At 40.3% G+C, this 20,873-nt stretch overlaps 1 protein-coding gene across 1 annotated transcript in view; it reads left to right on the top strand.

Annotated features, from left to right (window-relative positions):
• LOC129740561 (uncharacterized) overlaps positions 1-20,873 on the top strand; it is a 545,556-nt gene that overhangs the window by 457,598 nt on the left and 67,085 nt on the right. Inside the window, exons 4-5 of the mRNA XM_055732267.1 lie at positions 11,618-11,692; positions 11,775-11,901. Coding sequence (XP_055588242.1) covers positions 11,618-11,692; positions 11,775-11,901 — 202 coding nt within the window. The remainder of the gene's footprint in view (positions 1-11,617; positions 11,693-11,774; positions 11,902-20,873) is intronic.

Here is a 20,873-nt window from a genome sequence, read left to right as displayed (position 1 = left end):
AACATTTGGTCACTTCAACCCGGATTTCGGCCAGCAAGTTTCACTTTCTGCGCCCATCGAAGCGAGGCAAGCTTCATCTCAAGGCAAGGCAAGGAAAGCGACTTTTGGCGCCATCGCAAAACACGACATTCATCACTATTCAGCACTACACATCTTCGCCATCGAGGTCATCACTCAGCCAAGTAAAACATCGCACGGAATTCTTATTGGATTACCAGCTATCGTCGTTTGGGCATTCTAAACTGCACGTTTAGCACTTAATCATTTGCACACTACCATTCCGGCTTGCTGAGGAGGATCTCGAACACAACTTACCACGGCAAGAGGTTTTCGGCGGCTGATTCCTGACCAAACCGACAAACTTTCCGATCACGATCATCACCCAAAACAGTCAAAGCCTATTGGCGGGTACTTTGCACTGTTTTGTCAGGTAAATAACACACGAACCTATAGTATACGTCCAGCCGTAGTTTGGACCTCTTTTGATCCTACATCGCACATTATCTTTTCGCCTATTCGTAAACAAACTTTGGATGCACTTTCCAAGTTGCATCAACAACATTTGGGGTACCAATACACCGATCATCACGAGAGTAGAAGAGGTTACACACATCATCGCACAATTTGGTCCATTGAGGAAAATTTCTGGAGAAGATTGCCAATCGAAATAAATGTTTATTGGGCACTTTTCTGGACAATTTTCAAACGGAACACAACCGACACTACTTCGAAACATATCGCGGCGTAACTTCGACAGCAGAGCAACGATTTTTTCGGGAAAGTAAGTCAAATTTAGGCACTACACTTTTAGTATATGTTCTGTCGAAGCGAACGCGGATACTACATTGAAGTTTATGTTTCCCTATATGAACACACTATTCAACCGAATGATCATCAACCATCATTGAGCTTCCGAGGGGCTGTTAGAAGTACGACTTGAGGAATTATCAATTTAATTTTGGAATTGCAGTTTTTTTAACTGCGAATGATAAAATTTAAATTGCGCTACAGTTTTTTCGGTCAGGTAAATTACACACGTATATGTCCTACCGAAGCAAAATTTTGCGGAATTCTACATCCAACAATTCTCGTTCCCTTCAACGCACGTGGCCAACAACATAATCAATTGATAATCGAGTGGAAATTGCATTTGTCATCAATTACCTGGTTTTCTGAAACTTCAACATACCTGTAGAGGTTGCGCAGCTAAATTTTTTCAAAAGTAAGTGAGCTCTACAGTGTATGTTCACAGCCGAAGCTAGACAATATTCAATTACTTACACCCACATATCCTGTTCTGTCAATCATTCAATCTGTGACCGGTGAATAAGTTCAACTACCATGCCAGCTACTACTTCATCTACCAAGGTGGCGTCGGTGAAGAATCTACAAACGAAACTTCGGGCGCAACTTGAGATGTTCAAGACGATTACAACGTTTTCGAGCACTCTTGCTGAGGTGACTTCGGTTGAGAAAATCCAGGTGCGGTTGGCGAAAATAGACGAGTTGTGGGAGAAGGTAAATGAAACACTGCTTGAAATCGAAACCCATGAGGAGTACGTAACAATGCCAAACACATCACCGTCGCAAATTCGTATCGATTTCGGAGAAACCTACTACGATGCGAAGGCTGCCATGCTTGAACGAGTCAAGGAGATTGAGCAAGAGTCTTCTACCGTTCACCAGTCTACAAGAATGATGGATTCCTCTTTGCAACCAACAGTTGAACACGTGAAGCTTCCTCAAATAAAACTTCAGCAGTTTGATGGAAATGTGGATGAATGGCTTAGTTTCCGGGATCTTTACATGTCGTTAATACATACGAAGGCGGACTTACCAGATATTGAGAAGTTTCACTATCTCAAGGGCTGTTTAGCTGGAGAGGCTAAGAAGTTGGTCGACCCTCTCGCTATTACCAGTGCAAATTACTCAATCGCATGGGAATGTTTAATGAAACGGTATAACGACAGTAAGCTGCTGAAACGTAGGCAGGTTAATGCACTGCTGAAACTCCCAGGTGTCACCAAGGAATCCGTAATGGAGCTGCAATCTTTGCTAGAGGCTTTCGAACGTGTCGTACAAACCCTTGATCAACTTGTGAATGCCGATGAGTACAAGGACTTGCTGTTACTGGAGATTTTATGTACTAGGTTGGACCCAACAACGCGTCGCGCATGGGAAGAGCACACGGCCGGCAATGATCGGGATAAAATCTCGGATTTAACGCAGTTCCTTCAAAAAAGGATTTCTGTTCTCGGCTCACTACCTAGCAAGGTCTCCGAAGGACGACCTGAGTACAATAGGAAACCACTCGGAATCCGCACTAGCCACAGTGCGACCCAATTACCCAAAGGTCGATGCGTTGCCTGCTCTGATTTTCACCCACTTTTCATGTGCCAGTCTTTCAAACGGTTGACGGTTTCGGAAAGAGATAAGATGATTCGTACGAACTCACTATGCAGAAACTGCTTTCGGCGAGGACATGTGGCTTCGGAATGTTCTTCTAAATACGTATGTCACAACTGTAAGGGAAAACATCACACGTTGATTTGTTTTCGGCCAGACGCACCAACACCATCCACCTCAGGAGCGATAAGACATACTTCGGACAATCCAGGTACCGCTACTTCAGGAACAGTGTCAGCCAACATCGCAAGACGTTCGCTTTCTTCGGTACTTCTAGCAACAGCCGTAGTTTTGGTAGAGGACCAAACTGGAGGCAGTTATCCCGCGAGAGCCTTACTAGACTCTGGCTCTGAATGTAACTTCATGGCTGAACATCTATGTCAAAAACTCGGAATAAAAAGAAGGCATTCAAACTTATCGGTAATTGGAATTGGACAGGCCAACACTCGGATCAAACATCAGGTCACTGCAACCGTCAAGTCGCGGAACTGTCAGTACAAACAACAAATGGATTTCTTGGTTATGGCAAAGGTTACCGCGGATTTACCAACAACAGATATCAACATTTCAACCTGGAGATTACCCGAAGGAATCAAACTGGCTGATTCCGAATTTTTCGCTTCGAAATCCATTGATCTTATCCTTGGCATCCAACACTTCTTCGAATTTTTCCAATCTGGTCAACGAATTGCGTTAGGAAATGGGCTACCGGTCATCACTGAATCCGTATTTGGATGGATAATATCTGGAGTGACAGAAAACAGGCAACAAATATCGAAAACTATCTGCAACACTGCAAGTTCAATGGATCTGGACGAATACCTAACCCGGTTTTGGACATGCGAAGAGATGGGGTCTGTTCGCAATTATTCACCAGAAGAAGCCCTATGCGAGGAGCAGTTTGCAAGCACGGTTCGCAGAGAAGAAGACGGCCGATACACAGTTTCATTACCAAAGGATGGAGACGCAACGTCTCGACTGGGCGAGTCGAGAAAAATGGCTTTACAGCGTTTCGAGAAGCTCGAGAATAGGCTCCAACGGAATACGAATCTTCGCCAACAATACAACTTATTCGTACAAGAGTATCTACAGCTTGGTCATATGCGGAAGGTGGACTTGTCCCAAGGGGACAGCAAGAAGCGGTGTTATCTCCCTCATCACCCTGTTTTCAAAGAAGCTAGCACTACAACCAAGCTTAGAGTGGTGTTCGACGCATCGGCTCTAACGTCGAATGGACTATCGCTGAACGACACATTACTGGCAGGGCCGGTAATACAAGATGAACTGCGATCAATCGTTTTACGCTGCAGAACGAAGCAATTTCTAATAGTAGCCGATGTGGAAAAGATGTTCCGCCAAATAAACGTTTGCGAGGAAGATAAGGCACTGCAGAGCATTCTCTGGCGTTTCGACCCTACAGAACCGGTGGATACGTATGAGTTGACAACCGTCACATACGGTACAAAGCCGGCACCCTTTTTGGCAACGAGAACGCTTCTACAGCTCACAAGAGATGAAGGCATCAAATACCCTTTGGCAGCGAAGGCTATGTCCGAAGACGTCTACATGGACGACGTCTTAACTGGCACGGAGAAGGAGCATGAAGCGATTCAATTACGAGAGCAGCTCATCGAGTTAGCTAAGCAAGGAGGATTTAGGCTGAGGAAGTTCGCATCCAATTCCAGATCAGTGCTTCAAGGAATTCAGGTCGATGACTTGGCAATTGCTGAATCAGGTGAAGTGGAACTTGATTCGGACCCCACTATTAAGACTCTTGGTTTAGTCTGGCAACCTGCAACGGATACGTTTAGGTTTCAATTCAACATTAAATCGATGGATCCCAACGAGATGCAAACGAAACGCAGGATTTTAGGCGCAATTGCGGCCCTTTTCGACCCACTTGGCCTTTTGGGAGCAGTCATAACAACAGCAAAAGTGTTTATGCAACGTTTGTGGTGTTTAATGGATGAAAATGGTCAACGCTTAGATTGGGACAGTAAAATACCTGATGACATGGCACGAGATTGGATGGCGTTTTACACTGGAATACCTAAGTTGAACGAATTAAGAATACCACGCTGCACAATTGTTCCAGATGCTGTTGATATTCAACTTCACATTTTTTCTGATGCGTCCGAGCGGGCCTACGGAGCATGCGTGTACGCCCGTAGTGTGAATTCAAAAGGAAAGGTTTGCGTACAGCTACTGACCTCCAAATCAAGGGTTTCACCGCTTAAATCTCAGTCGATTCCGAGACTTGAACTTTGTGGTGCGCTGAAGGCAGCTGAACTGGCAGAAAAGGTTAAGGAGTCGATTAAAAGCGATGTGAAAATGTGCTTCTGGACTGATTCTACATGCGTCTTACAATGGTTAAAATCTCTTCCAACAACGTGGTCAACATATGTTGCTAATCGCGTCTCCAAAATCCAAACAATCACCGAAAATCAATCGTGGAGGCACGTCCCAGGGGAACAAAATCCAGCAGACTTGGTCTCTCGTGGTTTATTACCAGAGCAGATCGAATCCATCAGCCTGTGGTGGAAAGGCCCACCTTGGTTAAAGCAGGAGACATCGAGTTGGCCAGTACAACCTATACGGATGGAAACAGGGGCAGTCACCAGCGAATTGAAACGAAAGGCAGCGAATGTAGCGACAACAGAGAATCAGAGATTTATCGATTGGTATGTGGAAAAATTCTCCTCGTTTTCGGATCTGATTCGAAAAACAGCGTATTGGATGCGGCTCATTAAACATTTCCGGAAACTTGAACCCACACCGACTGGATTTTTAACTACTCCCGAGTTGAAGGAAGCTGAATACACTATTATCCGTTTAATTCAACAATCAGCGTTTAGTGAAGAATGGAAACAACTTTCTAAGGGTGAAGAAGTTCATCGAGGTTCTCCTATGCGTTACTTTAATCCAATTCTAGAATCCGACAACCTTATTCGTCTTGGAGGAAGACTAAAATATGCACAAATACCTGAAGGAGCAAGACACCCCATAGCACTTCCAGTGCGTCACCACTTCACCAAGCTTCTACTAGAAGCATATCATAAGCGGTTACTACATGCAGCACCGCAACTTCTTCTGAGTAATGTCAGGCTCCACTACTGGCCTCTTGGAGGACGCAGCTACGTTCGTCATATTGTCCATCAGTGTTTACGCTGCCACAGAACGAAACCGAAGGCCATCGAGCAGTTTATGGGAGAACTTCCAAGAGCCCGTGTAACCGCAGCACCGCCGTTCGCACGAACTGGAATTGACTATTTCGGGCCTGTATACATTCGCCAGGGACCACGTCGAGCGCCACTTAAGGCTTATGTAGCCCTCTTCATATGTCTCTGCACAAAGGCGATTCATCTAGAATTGGTGTCCGATTTGTCGACGGAGAAATTTCTTCAGGCTCTGCGTAGATTCATTGGGAGACGCTCAATACCTACCGATTTGTTTTCCGATAATGGCACTAATTTCGTCGGCGCTCGGAATCAGCTGAAGGATTTATTGGCGAACCTTCGAGACCGGCAGCATCACCAGCAGATCACTAAGGAATGTGCTGAACAGGGGATCCAATGGCACTTTAACCCTCCTGCCGCTCCCCATTTCGGAGGTTTATGGGAAGCTGCTGTGAAGTCTGCCAAAATACATCTCCTGAAGGTCTTAGGTGAAAACGCGGTTTCGTACGAAGACTTCAACACGCTGCTAATACAAGTGGAGGCATGTTTAAATTCAAGGCCGATTACCCCATTGTCAGAAGACCCCAACGATCTGGAGCCGTTAACTCCTGGTCATTTCATAGCTGGAAGACCACTTGAACAACTGCCAGATCGAGATTTCACCGAGAAAAAACCAGGACAACTGAAACAATACCAACTTATGCAGCAGAAACTACTATTTTTTTGGGCACGGTGGCATAATGAGTACCTATCACAACTTCAAGGAAGATTCAAACGCTGGAAACGTGCTGTAGAGATCAAGGTCGGTCAACTCGTCGTTTTGAAAAATGAGAATACACCTCCGATGCGTTGGAGATTAGGTCGTATCCAGCAGCTGCATCCGGGAGGAGATGGAGTCGTCAGAGTAGTTACACTGAAGACATCTAACGGAGTTCTGAAGCGGCCCGTCGAAAAACTTTGTTTACTACCGTCGGAATGTCAGCCACTGGACAGCGAAACCACCGACGACAATTAGGCAGCTCGAAGGTTGATTGAGTGATCATGTGTGTTCGGAAGGGTCTTTTCTTATTTCGTTTCAGAAGTTCCGGCAATTTCAGCGCGGGCGAAGATGTCTATTACGATGAGAAAACCAGAAATGCATCCACTTACCCCTGACGGCCAATCAGCTGAGCGTTATGAACGGAATCCGCACCATACAGGAACCCCACCACTACAACCAACAGCCACAGATGACAGCGAGAGAGAGAGACAGCAAATTCACCATCCACCCACCACCCAACTACCCCACTTTGAAGAATGCACCTACGTACTTTCGGGCCTTGAAGAAAGTTAACTCTTTAGCACCATTTTGCTTTATATAATTCCCATTCGTGTGCTATCACTTGCCCTAAACACTCGTCGAAATCATTCCCGTTTATTTTTCGTTAGTTTAAATATATTATGTAGTTGTTTTTGAATAAAATGTGTAATTATTAGTGTCGTGTTTTTATAAGTCGTCGCGTTAATTTGTTTTGTCCGGAACGTCCCAAAATTGGGAAATAAATAGTTGAGAAAGGCTCAACCCAACCAACAACGAGGAACCAATCTCCAGGCACCAATCCCAAGGCACAGGACCCAATTGAGAAGGCATCCATACAGTCCACCAATCCACCAAATACCAGGCAAGGTAACCCCACCCCAACACCCAGAATATCTGGCAACACTGTTGTGTTACCACGAACACGAACCTAATAGGTCGATTCACACACTGCCTGGCCTCAGTGTTTTTGACATTTCGCGATTCCTGTTTTGATTCTTTATTTTCCAATTCTACACGCTGAGGAAGCAAAGTAAACATTTCGGTCCTCATTTAATTCTCATTCACACGTTTTTAGCAAAAGTTCTCAGCTTAATTTAAGGATAAATACAATTAAAAAGAAAATTAGACAATACGAAAATATCATATCGTACAAATTTATAATAGTGAAGCCTTTTCGGAATGTTTTCCGGAGAATTTTTCTATATTATATTCTTCTGTCCCTGAATAGTGTTGTCGTATAAGCATGTGCATTTGTTTTACAGCTTCCGGTCAAAATAACACAAGAAATTTCCGGACAATCGATTCGGCACATTCGAATTCTTTAGAAGTTTCCACATTTGGACATTTGATGGGATTTTTTGTTTCAAGTAGACGCGCTTTCCCAGAATATTCAATGCAAAGTGGGTTGGTCCAGAACAAATTTGTTGAAGAAGGGTTTTGAAAACATGTTGAAACATTTTAATAAACAAACCTCCTTTTCGAAATTTTTTAAGAATTTTCAACTTTCTGTTCATTTCCAAAGAGATAAACATTAGAAACCAAAAAATGCGCTAAATTTAATTCACAAAATGAAACTTGGTTTTTTGCTATCCTTAAACTGAGTTTTGAGTTAAATTTCTTGACCGTGCAGCTACACGAAAAATTTCGCCGCACCCCATTTCTCGTTCGTAAAATTTTGTAAACAGGACGTGCGAACTGTCACCACAAAAAAAGAATACGTCATCGTGAATCGACCCATTTGAGTAGTCTTGCTTAATCGTGTGATGATATCTACACTGAACCCAAATTCACTCTTAAAATACACATGATTTTTCACTTAAAAACAAGGATCCAGTGATTTTCTTCCATTCAAGTGCGACATATACATTTCACTTGGCAGTCACTTAAATTTCAAGTGAATTCATCCACATTCACTTCAGTCGTCACTTGAATTTGAAGTGAGAAAAAATATTCACTTCCCCATCACTTGAATTTCAAGTGAATGTCAGGTTGTAATTGTGTTTATTTTCAGAGTTCAAAATGGCAAATTCTAAAGAGCAGCGTTTAAAGCTTATGCTGAATTTGGATTTTCCCAATTCTTTAATAGGCGATTTTGGCGGTAGTTTGTGTTAAACGTGATGTAAGAAAAAGTTATTTAAGGGTGTTATCATGTTTCAGCTTGGGTTGAACGGGACAGATTTTCTGGTATGCAGCAGGGAAGATTTAGAAGTCGCACTATCCGCAGTAACCGATCTGCCTTGGGATTACAATCCTTTCGCCATAAATTTATGGCGAAAGCGTAATGTAAGTATTTTAAATCGTAGTGCTGTTCTATAAATGTTCTTTTATTTAAAAACGCGAGAGATAATTAACTAGAAACTTACTTAGAAACTCAGATATATTTCACTCGAACGTCATAGTGTAATTCACTTGACCGGTCACTTAAGTGAATTCACTTGACCCATCACTTAAAATTCAAATGAAATTACGTATGGCGAGAATTTACTACAGATGTCACTTATTTTTTAAGTGAAAATTATTTTTGGTGTATAAACATCACTATAGTGATATTCCGCGATATATTCTATCGCGGAAAATAATAAAATGGTAAATTTTACCGAGATAGGCAGGTGAACGCTCGTGAAAGCCAAACGGTAACTTCTACCTTTTCGAGGTGAAACTCGCCTCACAACGAGGTAAAATTTACCTGAATCGAGGTGAGAAAAAAGGTACAATTCACCGAGAAAAAAAGTGAATCTTTAAAAGGTAAATCTTACCTCCTAGCGAGTTTTTTTTTATTTTCCGTGTATTGTTTGGCAATCATCAATTGGGAATTGCTCAAAGCATGCGGTGAACCAAAACAAACAATGCTTTGGTTTCACCGACGCAGTAGCAGATTTCTTCTGCTAATCCGGAAGAACGTTTTCCTCTGGAGGATCCGAATACCGTAAGTTCAACAAACCTAATTGCAATAATTAATGTATAAAAATGTGAAAAATCTAATTTTGTTTTCTAATTTGTTTCTTAAAGTACCTTCATCATCTCCAGCTGTTTAAAATGATTTTCAAGAAGAAATTAAAAAAAATTATACATAATCAACTTTTTTTTCTATTTGAAAAAAAAAACATAAAAAATAAAGAATGATGAGGAGGTTTTGCGCCCACTGGAGAAGGACCTCAAGAGGAGGAACACTCCCGCGGGCTTTTCCCTGCTCATAAATAGGGAAAAAGGTTGAGAATCGAAAATTGATAATTCAGAATTGAGAATAACGAATTGATTGAGATTTTTGAATGGAGAATTGAAAATTGGGAAATATGAATTGAAAAATTGGAAATTGAGAATTGAGATTTAAAAACTAAGAAATGAGGGTTGAGTAATGGCAGTTCAAATGAAAAGTTAACAAGAACAATTAAATAAGAATAAGGATTCGACAAATATGAATTTAGAAGTGGAAATTGAGAATCGAGAGTTGAGGGATAAGTATCGAAAGTTTAAAAATTAAATTTAAGAATTGAGTTTTGTGAATTACGAATTTAGATTACAGATTGTGAGTTGAGATAAGAGAATTGAAGTGGAAAAGTCCAGAACTCCGAAAAGAGAGTTCACTTCAGAACCGAAAATGGAAAATTTTGGTAACATAGTTCAACATGAATAAGAAGGAAACATAAAATTGAAAATGAGAATTGAGAATTAAGAAGTGGGTATTGTAAATTTAAATTAGAGTGATAAAAAGTTTGAATTGAGAACTGCGGATTCCAAAGAAGAATCGATTCTAAAAATTTAAATTGAGTATTATAATTGACAATTGAAAATTTTCAGTTTAAATAAAAGAATTTATTAAATTATGTCAATTGAGTGCAAATTGGAAACTGAAAAATTCAAAATTTAAGTTTGTAATATGAGCATGAATTGCAAATTCACACTGAAAATAAAAAGATTAACATTGAGAAGTGCTGGAAAATGAGAATTTAAAGTTGAGATGGTTATTGAGAAAATGAAAATTGGATTTCACAATGGAAAATTAAAATTGGGAAAAAAGTATTGAAAATTGATAGTTGGAATATAAATTTAGCATCGAGAAGTTTCAATTTTTCTATATCGAATAGCATTTCTTTCAAACAGCTATCAACAGCAAAAAAAATCCACTTATCCAACAGCTTTTGCTCATTTTGTTAATCTTTATTCTTAGCAGCTAAGAAACGAGTCCAGCAGCGCAAAAAACGCTTTTCTCCGCAATAAAAAAACCACACTAAACGCCATATTTCAACAACTGGGATATATTACAAATGGGGTTTCACCATCACAAACTTTCGGTTTCCTTCCACTTTACGACCTCATAAACTGTCTTGCTTGCTTGTCTATAAATATTTACTACCGAGGCCCATCATCGGCATCAGCTGCAGCATGGCAGCTATCCGTTTGACAGCTCATCGCCCGAGCTACGATAGATAACGGATTGCGGATTTGAAAAATAGAGGAAAATATTTTTTACAACTAAAAAATTTTTTTTTTTTCAAAAATTAATGTGATATTGTTAAATTGTTGCATTGGGCACTCAGAAGTGGAGTTTTCGACTCACAATTTATTTCTGCATCAGTTTTTGGAAATTTAGCAGCTTTTCTTGGATCAACTCTGTGTTGGAACCAATTAGGCCATATCCACAATTAAATAATATGATACTGCCGGATAAAATTTCATTCCGGTTAAAAATACTTTTTCCTTTTAATAAAGGTATCATAAATATCAAATTTGTAGGTTTAGTTTTCGGAAAAAGACAATTGGATAAATTTTTCGTCCAACGTCATAACATCAAGAATCGCCAACATGTCATCTTTCACTGGCGTCTTAACGAAATACAATCGAACGACCGATCGTAAAATGTCACATTACTAGTGGTTAACTTTCATCTTGATAGGATGTTTTTTTTATTGATTTCTTGTTCATGATTTTATTGCGTCTCCAAGCATGGTACTACATGACAACAGCACTAGTAAGTAAATCAGTAATCGTTTGGCGGATTGATTTTTATTGCCCGAACCAAACTATCTCCGCAAACACTCCAGCAGTGGCCCCTGGCGATCGGTAATCAATTTGTTTTTTACGGTCGCCATCTAGCGACAACATTTATTGAGTTGTTTTCGATCATCTAGCTCGCCGCATCGTTCTCACCCCCTTTCAGTTCAGCTTTCTGCTGCGATAATTCAATTACTCAAATTTGATTTCCCCCTTTCCCGTTTTCTTGCTTCTCCCATTTCAGGTGGGATCTGAGCCGACGGTGCTGCATCCGTCCCATGACAACCTCCATTGGGCGTCCAGGGATCTCAACATTCAGGTGAGTTTAGTTTTATATTTTGAGTAGGTACCTAGCTTTCGCATGGCGCGAATAGTTTACTCATGTGCCTCTCTCTTTTCAGCTTCTACCGTCTCACTACGCGACCGGGCAGCTGATACTGCGATGTCTGGCCGAAGTCGGGACAATCTACTCGGAAGTGTCCCAGGCACCACTAGAAAGCAGTCGGAAGGAACCGATCCCCGAACGAGGTGAGCGAAAAAATTTTTTTTTTAATTTTAGACCAGTAAAAACAACTGTTGGGAATTTAGAAATCGATAACTGTGCTAAAACAGCAATTTATGCCACCGGTGCCGGACGGACTGTTTTAGCGTGGTCGAAAACCGTGTTTTGCATACACCGTTGGGACAGCCCTAAAGGGTGGTACGGTCAAAATTTGGTCAAGGGAAAACGCGTGTAAATCGGTGAAATCGTTTATTTAAAAAAATTAATTAAATTTCTTTTTCAAGTTTAATTAGTAGTAAAGAAATACGTCAAGTTGATATTGACCAAATTTTGACAGTATCACCCTTTAGCTAAGAAAAGCTACAAATATTGGATTTGTAACATGATGGAATCGATGGGGAATAGTTAAAAGCTAAATTTTGAACCAGTCTCAGAAACTTTAAAAAAAATGTTTTGAAAACGTTTTTAATCGAAATAAAAACATTTTTAATAGGTTTTGATCACTGGAATCAGTTTTAAATTCATCTATTCCCCATCGATTCCACCATGTTACAAAACCAACTTATGTTTTTTTTTAGTTTTTAGCGAATGAATATTTTTCGTGTTGATTTTCACCTGAGGTGTACCAAAACCTTGAGGCACCATATACTTTTTACGAAAGTCTCTTGAGCAAGGTGTTTAACACCTAGCACGTTCAGCCATATTGAAAAAAGTTTTGTTAGCTGGCCGAAACAGCATGAAACACATCGTACGACATTCTGTCAAATCACACAATCGCTGCCATGAAAATTTTCATTGAAAGCGCATAGGTTGGTTTGCAAAAAAGAAAAACAAAGTGCTACATTTTGGAAGGGTTGTGCTGATTCTGATGTGAAGAATTCGTTCGGAACAGTAACAGTGACTTCACAATTCACACCACTACAAATAAAATGCAGCTTTTGGACTGCCTTCTTTCACTTTTTTTGGTGTCTGAAAAGTAAGCCACCAGCCACCATTGAGAAACTTTTGACACCCCCCGCCTTATTTTCGACAAAGATATTTTGTTGTTTTCCCTTTTCTTAGATTTTCCTGGGCCGCCAGATTCAATCCTATCTCGACAAAGATAATACAACCGATAGATAAAGTACACCCTGGTCGAAACTTGTATTTATAGATTTTTTGAATGATATTAAAGACAGCGGAAATTGTTCTATCTTATAGTTTCGTATAGAAAGCACTGATGAACTGATGTACAAGCTCGAACAAAAAATCTTCAAAAACTTGTGTAAAATTTCCAGTGCTCTCTTTTAAAGAAGCCGTTAAAAAGTGACGAAAAACAGTGCCATCTATTGCTTGACTTGTAACTTTTGAACGGCGCAACAGATGGCACTGTTTTTAGATAGCTCTTTTGCAAGTAAGAATTTTTCGAGAGGGCGAAATGGTGTTTGAACTCATTAGTAAATAAATTTAAATACAATTTGATGAATGGCTCTATATATATAATTAGATGAACTAAGAATAAATTTCAGCTGAAAAAAATAGCATCATTATAATATTGTCACTAGAGAGACTGACGAAATGACACATATACAAGCTTAAATAATAAAATTCCACAAACGTATTCATAATTTCAAATGCTATCATTCAAACAAGCCGAATCAACTTTTGAAGTACCTGATTCTTGGAAGAGCGGAATTGTATATGATCTTAAAAATTAATTAACTAACATCGTAGAAAAATGGACGGCTTCAATATATTCACAGCAAGATAAATTCATCTGGTTCATTTTACCTCGATTCTTTTTACTAAGGAGGCTAACTAACAACTTTGAACAAGCCAGACGAACCAGTTATTTTATCCAGTTGAGCTTAAAATTAACAATCCGACGGAGACATACAAATTCTAGGCTTCTCTGAGAGGGCATTTTCACGCATCATATCTGTTTATATTAAGTGCTTCATGCTAGTTTGAAGCAATTCGAAAAACAGCGTTAAGCGTAAAATTTTGATAATGCAAATCAGAAATGTGTAACGAATCTTCAACATCAATTTGATCGAAACTCGTCAAATAGATACGACCTTTTCATAATTGACTAAAAGTTTGTTGTTTTGTTTTGTTCAAGGTCTTTTGATGCACTAGGTTCTCCGACTATCACAGTAAGTAAGCGAGGAGTGAGCGGGGCTCTCAATGAGTTTGTTTATTTTTTGCTTAGCTTTTCGGTGATTTGTTGGTAAACAAACTTCATGAGTTCCGCATAGTTGCATAGCCTACATAGCCAAAATGGCTTAATCTGGAATTCGATATTCGGTAACACCTCTTAAATATATACACACCTTGGTTTTGTTTACATTTCATTTTCTTCTTGACAGTTCTCTCTGGTGTCCTTGGAGACATCTGGTGGCTCAACCAAAAAACATAAAATTGATTCAAAACGGTCGTCGGGACTTTACACACTTTTCAAGGCTTAGCTTGTACATCAGTTCATCAGTGTAGAAAGTTAGCAAATTTTGTTTCGAAGAAAGTCGCTTACGTTGTAACAGAAAATTACACATCAGACCAAAGCTAAACTCAGCAAAATTCATTGTCCTGTCCGAGCAATTTGCCCGAGGTGTTAATTGAATTACGTCCATTTAATCATCATTTAGCAAAGCCATAATTTCCGTTGATCCATCGCGTGATCCTGGCTGCAAGGTAAATTGAAAGTACCAACCAACTACCTCGATGGGATTGCCGAGGGCACGTGTTCATGGGTGCGTGCAACGGAATCAAATGCGATGTTGACAAACGGCTTCCCGGCAAATCGCGTGCAAATGACACCTCTAATCTTCCCCGTTAAGTAGCAGCAGCAGAGCCACTGTTGAACTTCCGTTCGCCAATCCTAATCCTTTGTGGCCAGTGTTGCCGGTGTTGAATATTTTTCAGCAGCTGATTGTTTACATCAGAAACAAACATTATGTTTGTAGCTGTTCAAACATAATTTCGTGTGTTGTGACGAGTCATTTTGAAAACGCTGCACAGAAAAAAATTTTGACTATTACGTGTCACTGAAACTGCAACCTTTAAAATAAATCAACCTGTAATTAACAAAACCTGTAATTTTAAATTGTTTTCCTTGAAAGTTAACGAAGATTCATTTATTATTACATCAAATGTCCTGTAAAAAAGTTGTACACTGAAAATTAAATGTCACGTAGTCGGGTTTTCGACCTGTAAAATAACGGTAAATGTCCTGCTCCTTTTTGTTACAGGACAATTGCGTAATTTTACAGGAAATAATTTTTGCTGTGTGGAGGAGGCAAAAAACCAAAGGGATCCGAAACTTAACAGTTAACGAAACTCCCAGCGAGAATCTAAGCGATATAAAACATAACTGAAAAACTTAGATATGATGTGGCTTCAAGCTGTTCCAGCTGGTCTGGATTCTGCAATATTTGTTTATTTCAATTTATTTTCATAGTATTCCGTCTAACGACATAACATGACGAACATAATTCCTAAAATTCACTCGGTCCATGCCAACCGTTCTCCAATTTCTCGGACATCCGACGTTCGCCAGATCACGCTCCACTTGGTCTAACCACCTCGCTCGTTGCGCCCCCGCTCGTCTCGTTGCTACCGGATTCGTAGCGAACACCTGTTTTACAGGACAGTAGTCCGGCGTTCTCGCAACATGTTTTGCCCAGCATGTCAAGCCAGCCTTCACAACCTTCTGGATACTGAGTTCGCCGTAATGGGTGATACGGTCCAAATTTGGTCAATATCAACTTGACGTATTTCTTTTAATTTTGCATTTAAAAAACCTGAACACTCCTCATTTTGAAGGTGTGTGTGTGTGTAGAATGTTGCTCCTATTTTGATTTTGGAATTCACTCTTCAGTTGTCAAAATGCCGTCCAAGGAAGAAGAGCAGCGTATCAAAATTTTGCTCGCGCATCGCAAAAATCCGAGCTACTCGCACGCAAAGCTGGCAAAATCGCTAAAAGTTGCCAAATCAACCGTTACAAATGTAATTAAAGTGTTTGTGAAACGTTTGTCGACAGCCAGGAAGTCTGTATCGGGAGGAAATCGAAAACCGGAAGCCGCTGAGACGACAAAGAGAGTTGCCGGTAGTTTCAAGCGAAACCCTTACCTCTCTCTCCGAGATGCCGCAAATAAGCTGGGTGTATCGTCTACAACCGTGCATCGAGCCGAAAAACGAGCCGGACTATCGACTTACAAGAAGCTAGTGACTCCAAATCACGATGATAAACAAAATACGACGGCCAAAGCGCGATTCCGGAGGCTGTACACAACGATGCTGACGAAGTTTGACTGCGTGGTAATGGACGACAAAACCTACGTCAAAGCCGACTACAAGCAGCTTCCGGGACAGGAGTTTTATGCGGCAAAAGGAAGGGGAAAAGTAGCAGATATTTTCAAACACATGAAACTGTCAAAGTTCGCGAAGAAATATCTGGTTTGGCAAGCCATCTGTACCTGTGGCTTGAAAAGCAGCATTTTCATAGCTTCCGGGACTGTCAACCAAGAAATTCACGTGAAAGAGTGTTTGAATAAAAGTGTGCTGCCTTTCCTAAAGAAACACGGTTAATCCGTACTGTTTTGGCCGGATTTGGCATCTTGCCATTACGGTAAAAAGGCCATGGAGTGGTACGCCGCCAACAACGTGCAGGTGGTTCCCAAGGACAAGAACCCTCCCAACACGCCAGAGCTCCGCCCAATTGAGAAATACTGGGCTATTGTCAAGCGGAACCTAAAGAAGACCAAAAAAACTGCTAAGGACGAGCAGCAGTTCAAGGCAAACTGGCTTTCTGCGGCGAAGAAGGTGGACAAGGTGGCTGTACAAAATCTGATAGCAGGGGCTAAGCGTAAGGCCCGGCAATTCGGAATTTGAAAAGCGGAAGCCTAACTGAATATTTTTCCTGAATTTTATACTAATTAAATTAAATTGAAGAAATTCAATTTGATTTTTAAATAAACGATTTCACCGATTTACACGCGTTTTCCCTTGACCAAATTTTGACCGTATCACCCTTCAACCCAGAGTGTTTTCAAAAAATAAAACAAATTATTATTAAACCTAAAATAACTTTCAGTTTCTCCTTCTGGGTTGGCTGCTTTCAGACGGGAGATCGTCAAACAAAAACAATTTATTATATTAAAATCGTTCCACTGTTTGGAACATATAAAGCTAACTCATAACATACAAAGCTAACGTAGAAGTTTGAAAAAACAATCTATTTGGTGGGAGAATAAGTTCACAGCGTTTTTAGTTTTGCAGTGTTCACAACGAATGGTTCACTTTTTGGTAAAGCGAAAACATTCATTTGATGGACTTTAATCTGCTCCACAAAACTATGCTGATCTGATTTAAAAATTCAATTTTTTATAAGTAAAGAGGCTAAGCAATTGAAAAGTCACCGTTTTGGACAACTGCTCATTTTCGCATTTCAAATTAACAAACAAATAACTGAAACTAACTTTCAAGTTCGATAATGGTTTACACTTCAAGCAGATCGTATTTTCTTGTTAACTCAGTTTTTTTTTGTTTTGATTAATTCTAAAATCGCCTGACCTTTTTGACGAAAAAACAAAATTATTATTTTAAAAAAATTGTTCTATCGTTTAACCAGGGACAATCGAAATCCTGGCCACTCTGCTCTCCCGTAAGGTTGCCGAAAAAAATTCTGTGTTTTTTAAGAAAAATAATTCTGACTTTCTGCAATTTTACCCAAAAATTCTGTTAAGGATTTCTGTGATGCTATTTATTTGAATTTCATAGAAAATTCATGGTAAACTGGGTCTTTTTCACATTTTAGTTGGGCAAAATTAATTACCATTACTAATCTTATCATACTTTTCTAATTCAAAGTAAGAAACCTCAATTTCGATATTGTCAAAAAAAAAAATATAGTTTCGTAAATTCATTCAAATTTAAAAATTCTGCGAAATCTGTGAAAATTTTAAAATTCTGTGTTCTGTGACACAGATTCTGTGATGAAAATTCCTTAAAAATTCTGTGAAATTACAGATATTTCTGTGATTTCGGCAACCTTGCTCTCCCGTTCACGGTTTTGGTAGAATGGACCGCCCAATCCACTTTCCTCAAGAAAATGAATTACATCATGGCTCCGGGCAACTTTCCCGTGTAGGAACGTCGTACAATAAGTTCATTTAATTAAGGTTAACACGAACAATTTATTACCGACTCCTATCCATGTGGCGAAGGGGGTTCAGAAGCAGCCAGAGTGCCGAATGCAGGTCTGCTGTTTTGCGGGGACACCCAGTGAGTGGTTGTAGGGATTTGCAAGTATCTTACGTCTTACATTTCTCGTGAGGAACTCGACTGAGGTGACACGCCAAAGTTGGTTCACCAGACTAGTTCTAATTATAGCTCCAGTTTAATAGAAGTGAGAAAAATCCCTCTCTTTCTTTGGTGCGTGCTAGAAAATGAAAGCGAAAAAATCTTAAGCGAACCACCCCAAAGCCTCCAGCTAGGTACCTACAAGAAACTTTTTGCTTTCCGTTTTCTTAATGCACAAGACTTAAGACCTTCAGTCATTAGAGGCAAGCACTTTGTTCCGGAGCATCAACTGTAACGGAAACGACTCCGAGGCGTTGCTCATGAAGTGAGCCACTTCCTTGTGATTTCCCTGGCTCCTAGAGCCATTCCGGGAAATCTCTTCATTGTCGCTCCAGCAAGATATATGGCATAAGTAAAATTGGCTACTATGCGAGAAAATTTGAGGCGTCCATCGAGCCCTAACGTCGTCGTCGTCGTCTTCTTCTCCTTGAAGTCGTTTCCGTTTTTTTTTTCGGTTCGTTTTTGGTTGACGAGGAAGACGACGCCAAAGAGCGTCGTCTCGGTTGAGTTATGGATTGTAATTGCACATGTTAGCACAGACCACGGATGGTTGGTTGGAAAGTGTGGTTATGTCTTGAGGATTTGCAGCGCCATGATACTTCTATTTAGGTGTCGCCGGAACAACGGAACAGCTAACGACGAGACAAATAAGACCAGCAACAAATGAGTGTGCGGCGGGTCCCATCTGCTGGTGAGAATTTTGCAGGGAAGACATATTTTCCAGCGAACGTACCGTGCCCTAATCGTGTTACGAAACAGCACTTTGTCCAATCAACGCTAACTTATGCTTTAGAGAGGCTTGAGAAAACGGTAGCTTCCTGCCAAGAATATTTTGATATGTACGTTTATTGTCGGTTCAGTTTTATATTTGCATTTTCATTGGCTTATAACACGTTGATAACTCTCGTGGTTTTCGACGAACCTGTTGTCAACCTTTTGGTTCCAAATGACACCAATTTGAAACTGCTTTGCATGAGGAAGCCCCGTTTTCCAGCTGGACTCCTTGCTTTTGAAAATATCAGTAGCACATTCAGGTAAAGGGTGATACAGTCAAAATTTGGTCAAGGGAAAACGCGTGTAAATCGGTGAAATCGTTAATTAAAAGTCAAATTAAATTTCTTTTCAAGTTCAATTAGTATTAAATTCAGGAAAAATATTAAGTTAGGCTTTCGCTTTTCCAAAATCCGAATTGCCGAGCCTTACGCTTAACCCCTGCCATCAGATTTTTTGGTCTTCTTTAGGTTCCGCTTGACAATAGCCCAGTATTTCTCAATTGGGCGGAGCTCTGGCGTGTTGGGGGGTTCTTGTCCTTGGGAACCACCTGCACGTTGTTGGCGGCGTACCACTCCATGGCCTTTTTACCGTAATGGCAAGATGCCAAATCCGGCCAAAACAGTACGGAACAACCGTGTTTCTTCAGGAAAGGCAGCAGACGTTTATTCAAACACTTTTTCAAGTAAATTTCTTGGTTGACAGTCCCGGAAGCTATGAAAATGCTGCTTTTCAAGCCACAGGTACAGATGACTTGCCAAATCAGATATTTCTTCACGAACTTTGACAGTTTCATGAGCTTGAAAATATCTGCTACCTTTCCCCTTCCTTTTGCGGTATAAAACTCCTGTCCCAGAAACTGCTTGTAGTCGGCTTTGACGTAGGTTTCCTCGTCCATTACCACGCAGTCAAACTTCGTCAGCAACGTCGTGTACAGCCTCCGGGATCGCGCTTTGGCCGTCGTTTTTTGTTTATCATCGCGATTTGGAGTCACTACCTTCTTGTAAGTCGATAGTCCGACTCGTTTTTTGGCTCGATGCACGGTTGTAGACGATACACCCAGCTTATTTGCGGCATCTCGGAGAGAGAGGTTAGGGTTTCACTTGAAACTACCGGCAACTCTATTTGTCCTCTCAGCGGCTTCCGGTTTTCGATTTCCTCCAGATCCAGACTTCCTGGCTGTCGACAAACGTTCCCCAAACACTTTAATTACATTTGTAACGGTTGATTTGGCAACTTTTTGCGATTTCTAGCTCGGATTTTCGCGATGCGCGAGCAAAATTTTGATACGCTGCTCTTCTTCCTTGGATGGCATTTTGACAACTGAAGAGTGAATTCCAAAATCAAAATAGGAGCAACATTCTACACACACACACCTTCAAAATGAGGGGTGTTCAGGTTTTTCAAATGCAAAATTGAAAAAAATACGTCAATTTAATATTGACCAAATTTCGACCGTATCACCCTTTAGATGGTTTGATGATAACGATGTAGATTTCGTTGAGAAAGATATTAACCCACCAAACTGCCCCCAGCTTTGCCCCATAGAACGATATTGGGCTATCGTCAAGAAAGTTTTCAACAAGGATGGTAAGGCCAACAGGACCATGGCGGTTTTTAAGAAAAATTGGAATGCTGCGGCCAAGAAGTGTGATCAATCAGCCGTACAAAACCTAATGAAACGCGTCAAATCGAAAGGCCGAGAATTTTACCAATAATTATATTTTTACTAATATTTCTTTATAAACTGTAAGAATAAGCTTTTTAAAACACTTTCGAACAGTTTCTTTGTTTGAATCATCAATAAAATCCGTACAATGAAAAAAAATGTGTTTTTAACATATTTTCGATACACTCTCAAACACTTTTATTACTTTGGTGACGGTTG

The sequence above is a fragment of the Uranotaenia lowii genome, chromosome 1 (genome assembly GCF_029784155.1).
Source record: "Uranotaenia lowii strain MFRU-FL chromosome 1, ASM2978415v1, whole genome shotgun sequence".
Lineage (NCBI taxonomy): Eukaryota > Metazoa > Arthropoda > Insecta > Diptera > Culicidae > Uranotaenia > Uranotaenia lowii.
This window is presented reverse-complemented; position numbering and strand designations above follow the sequence as displayed.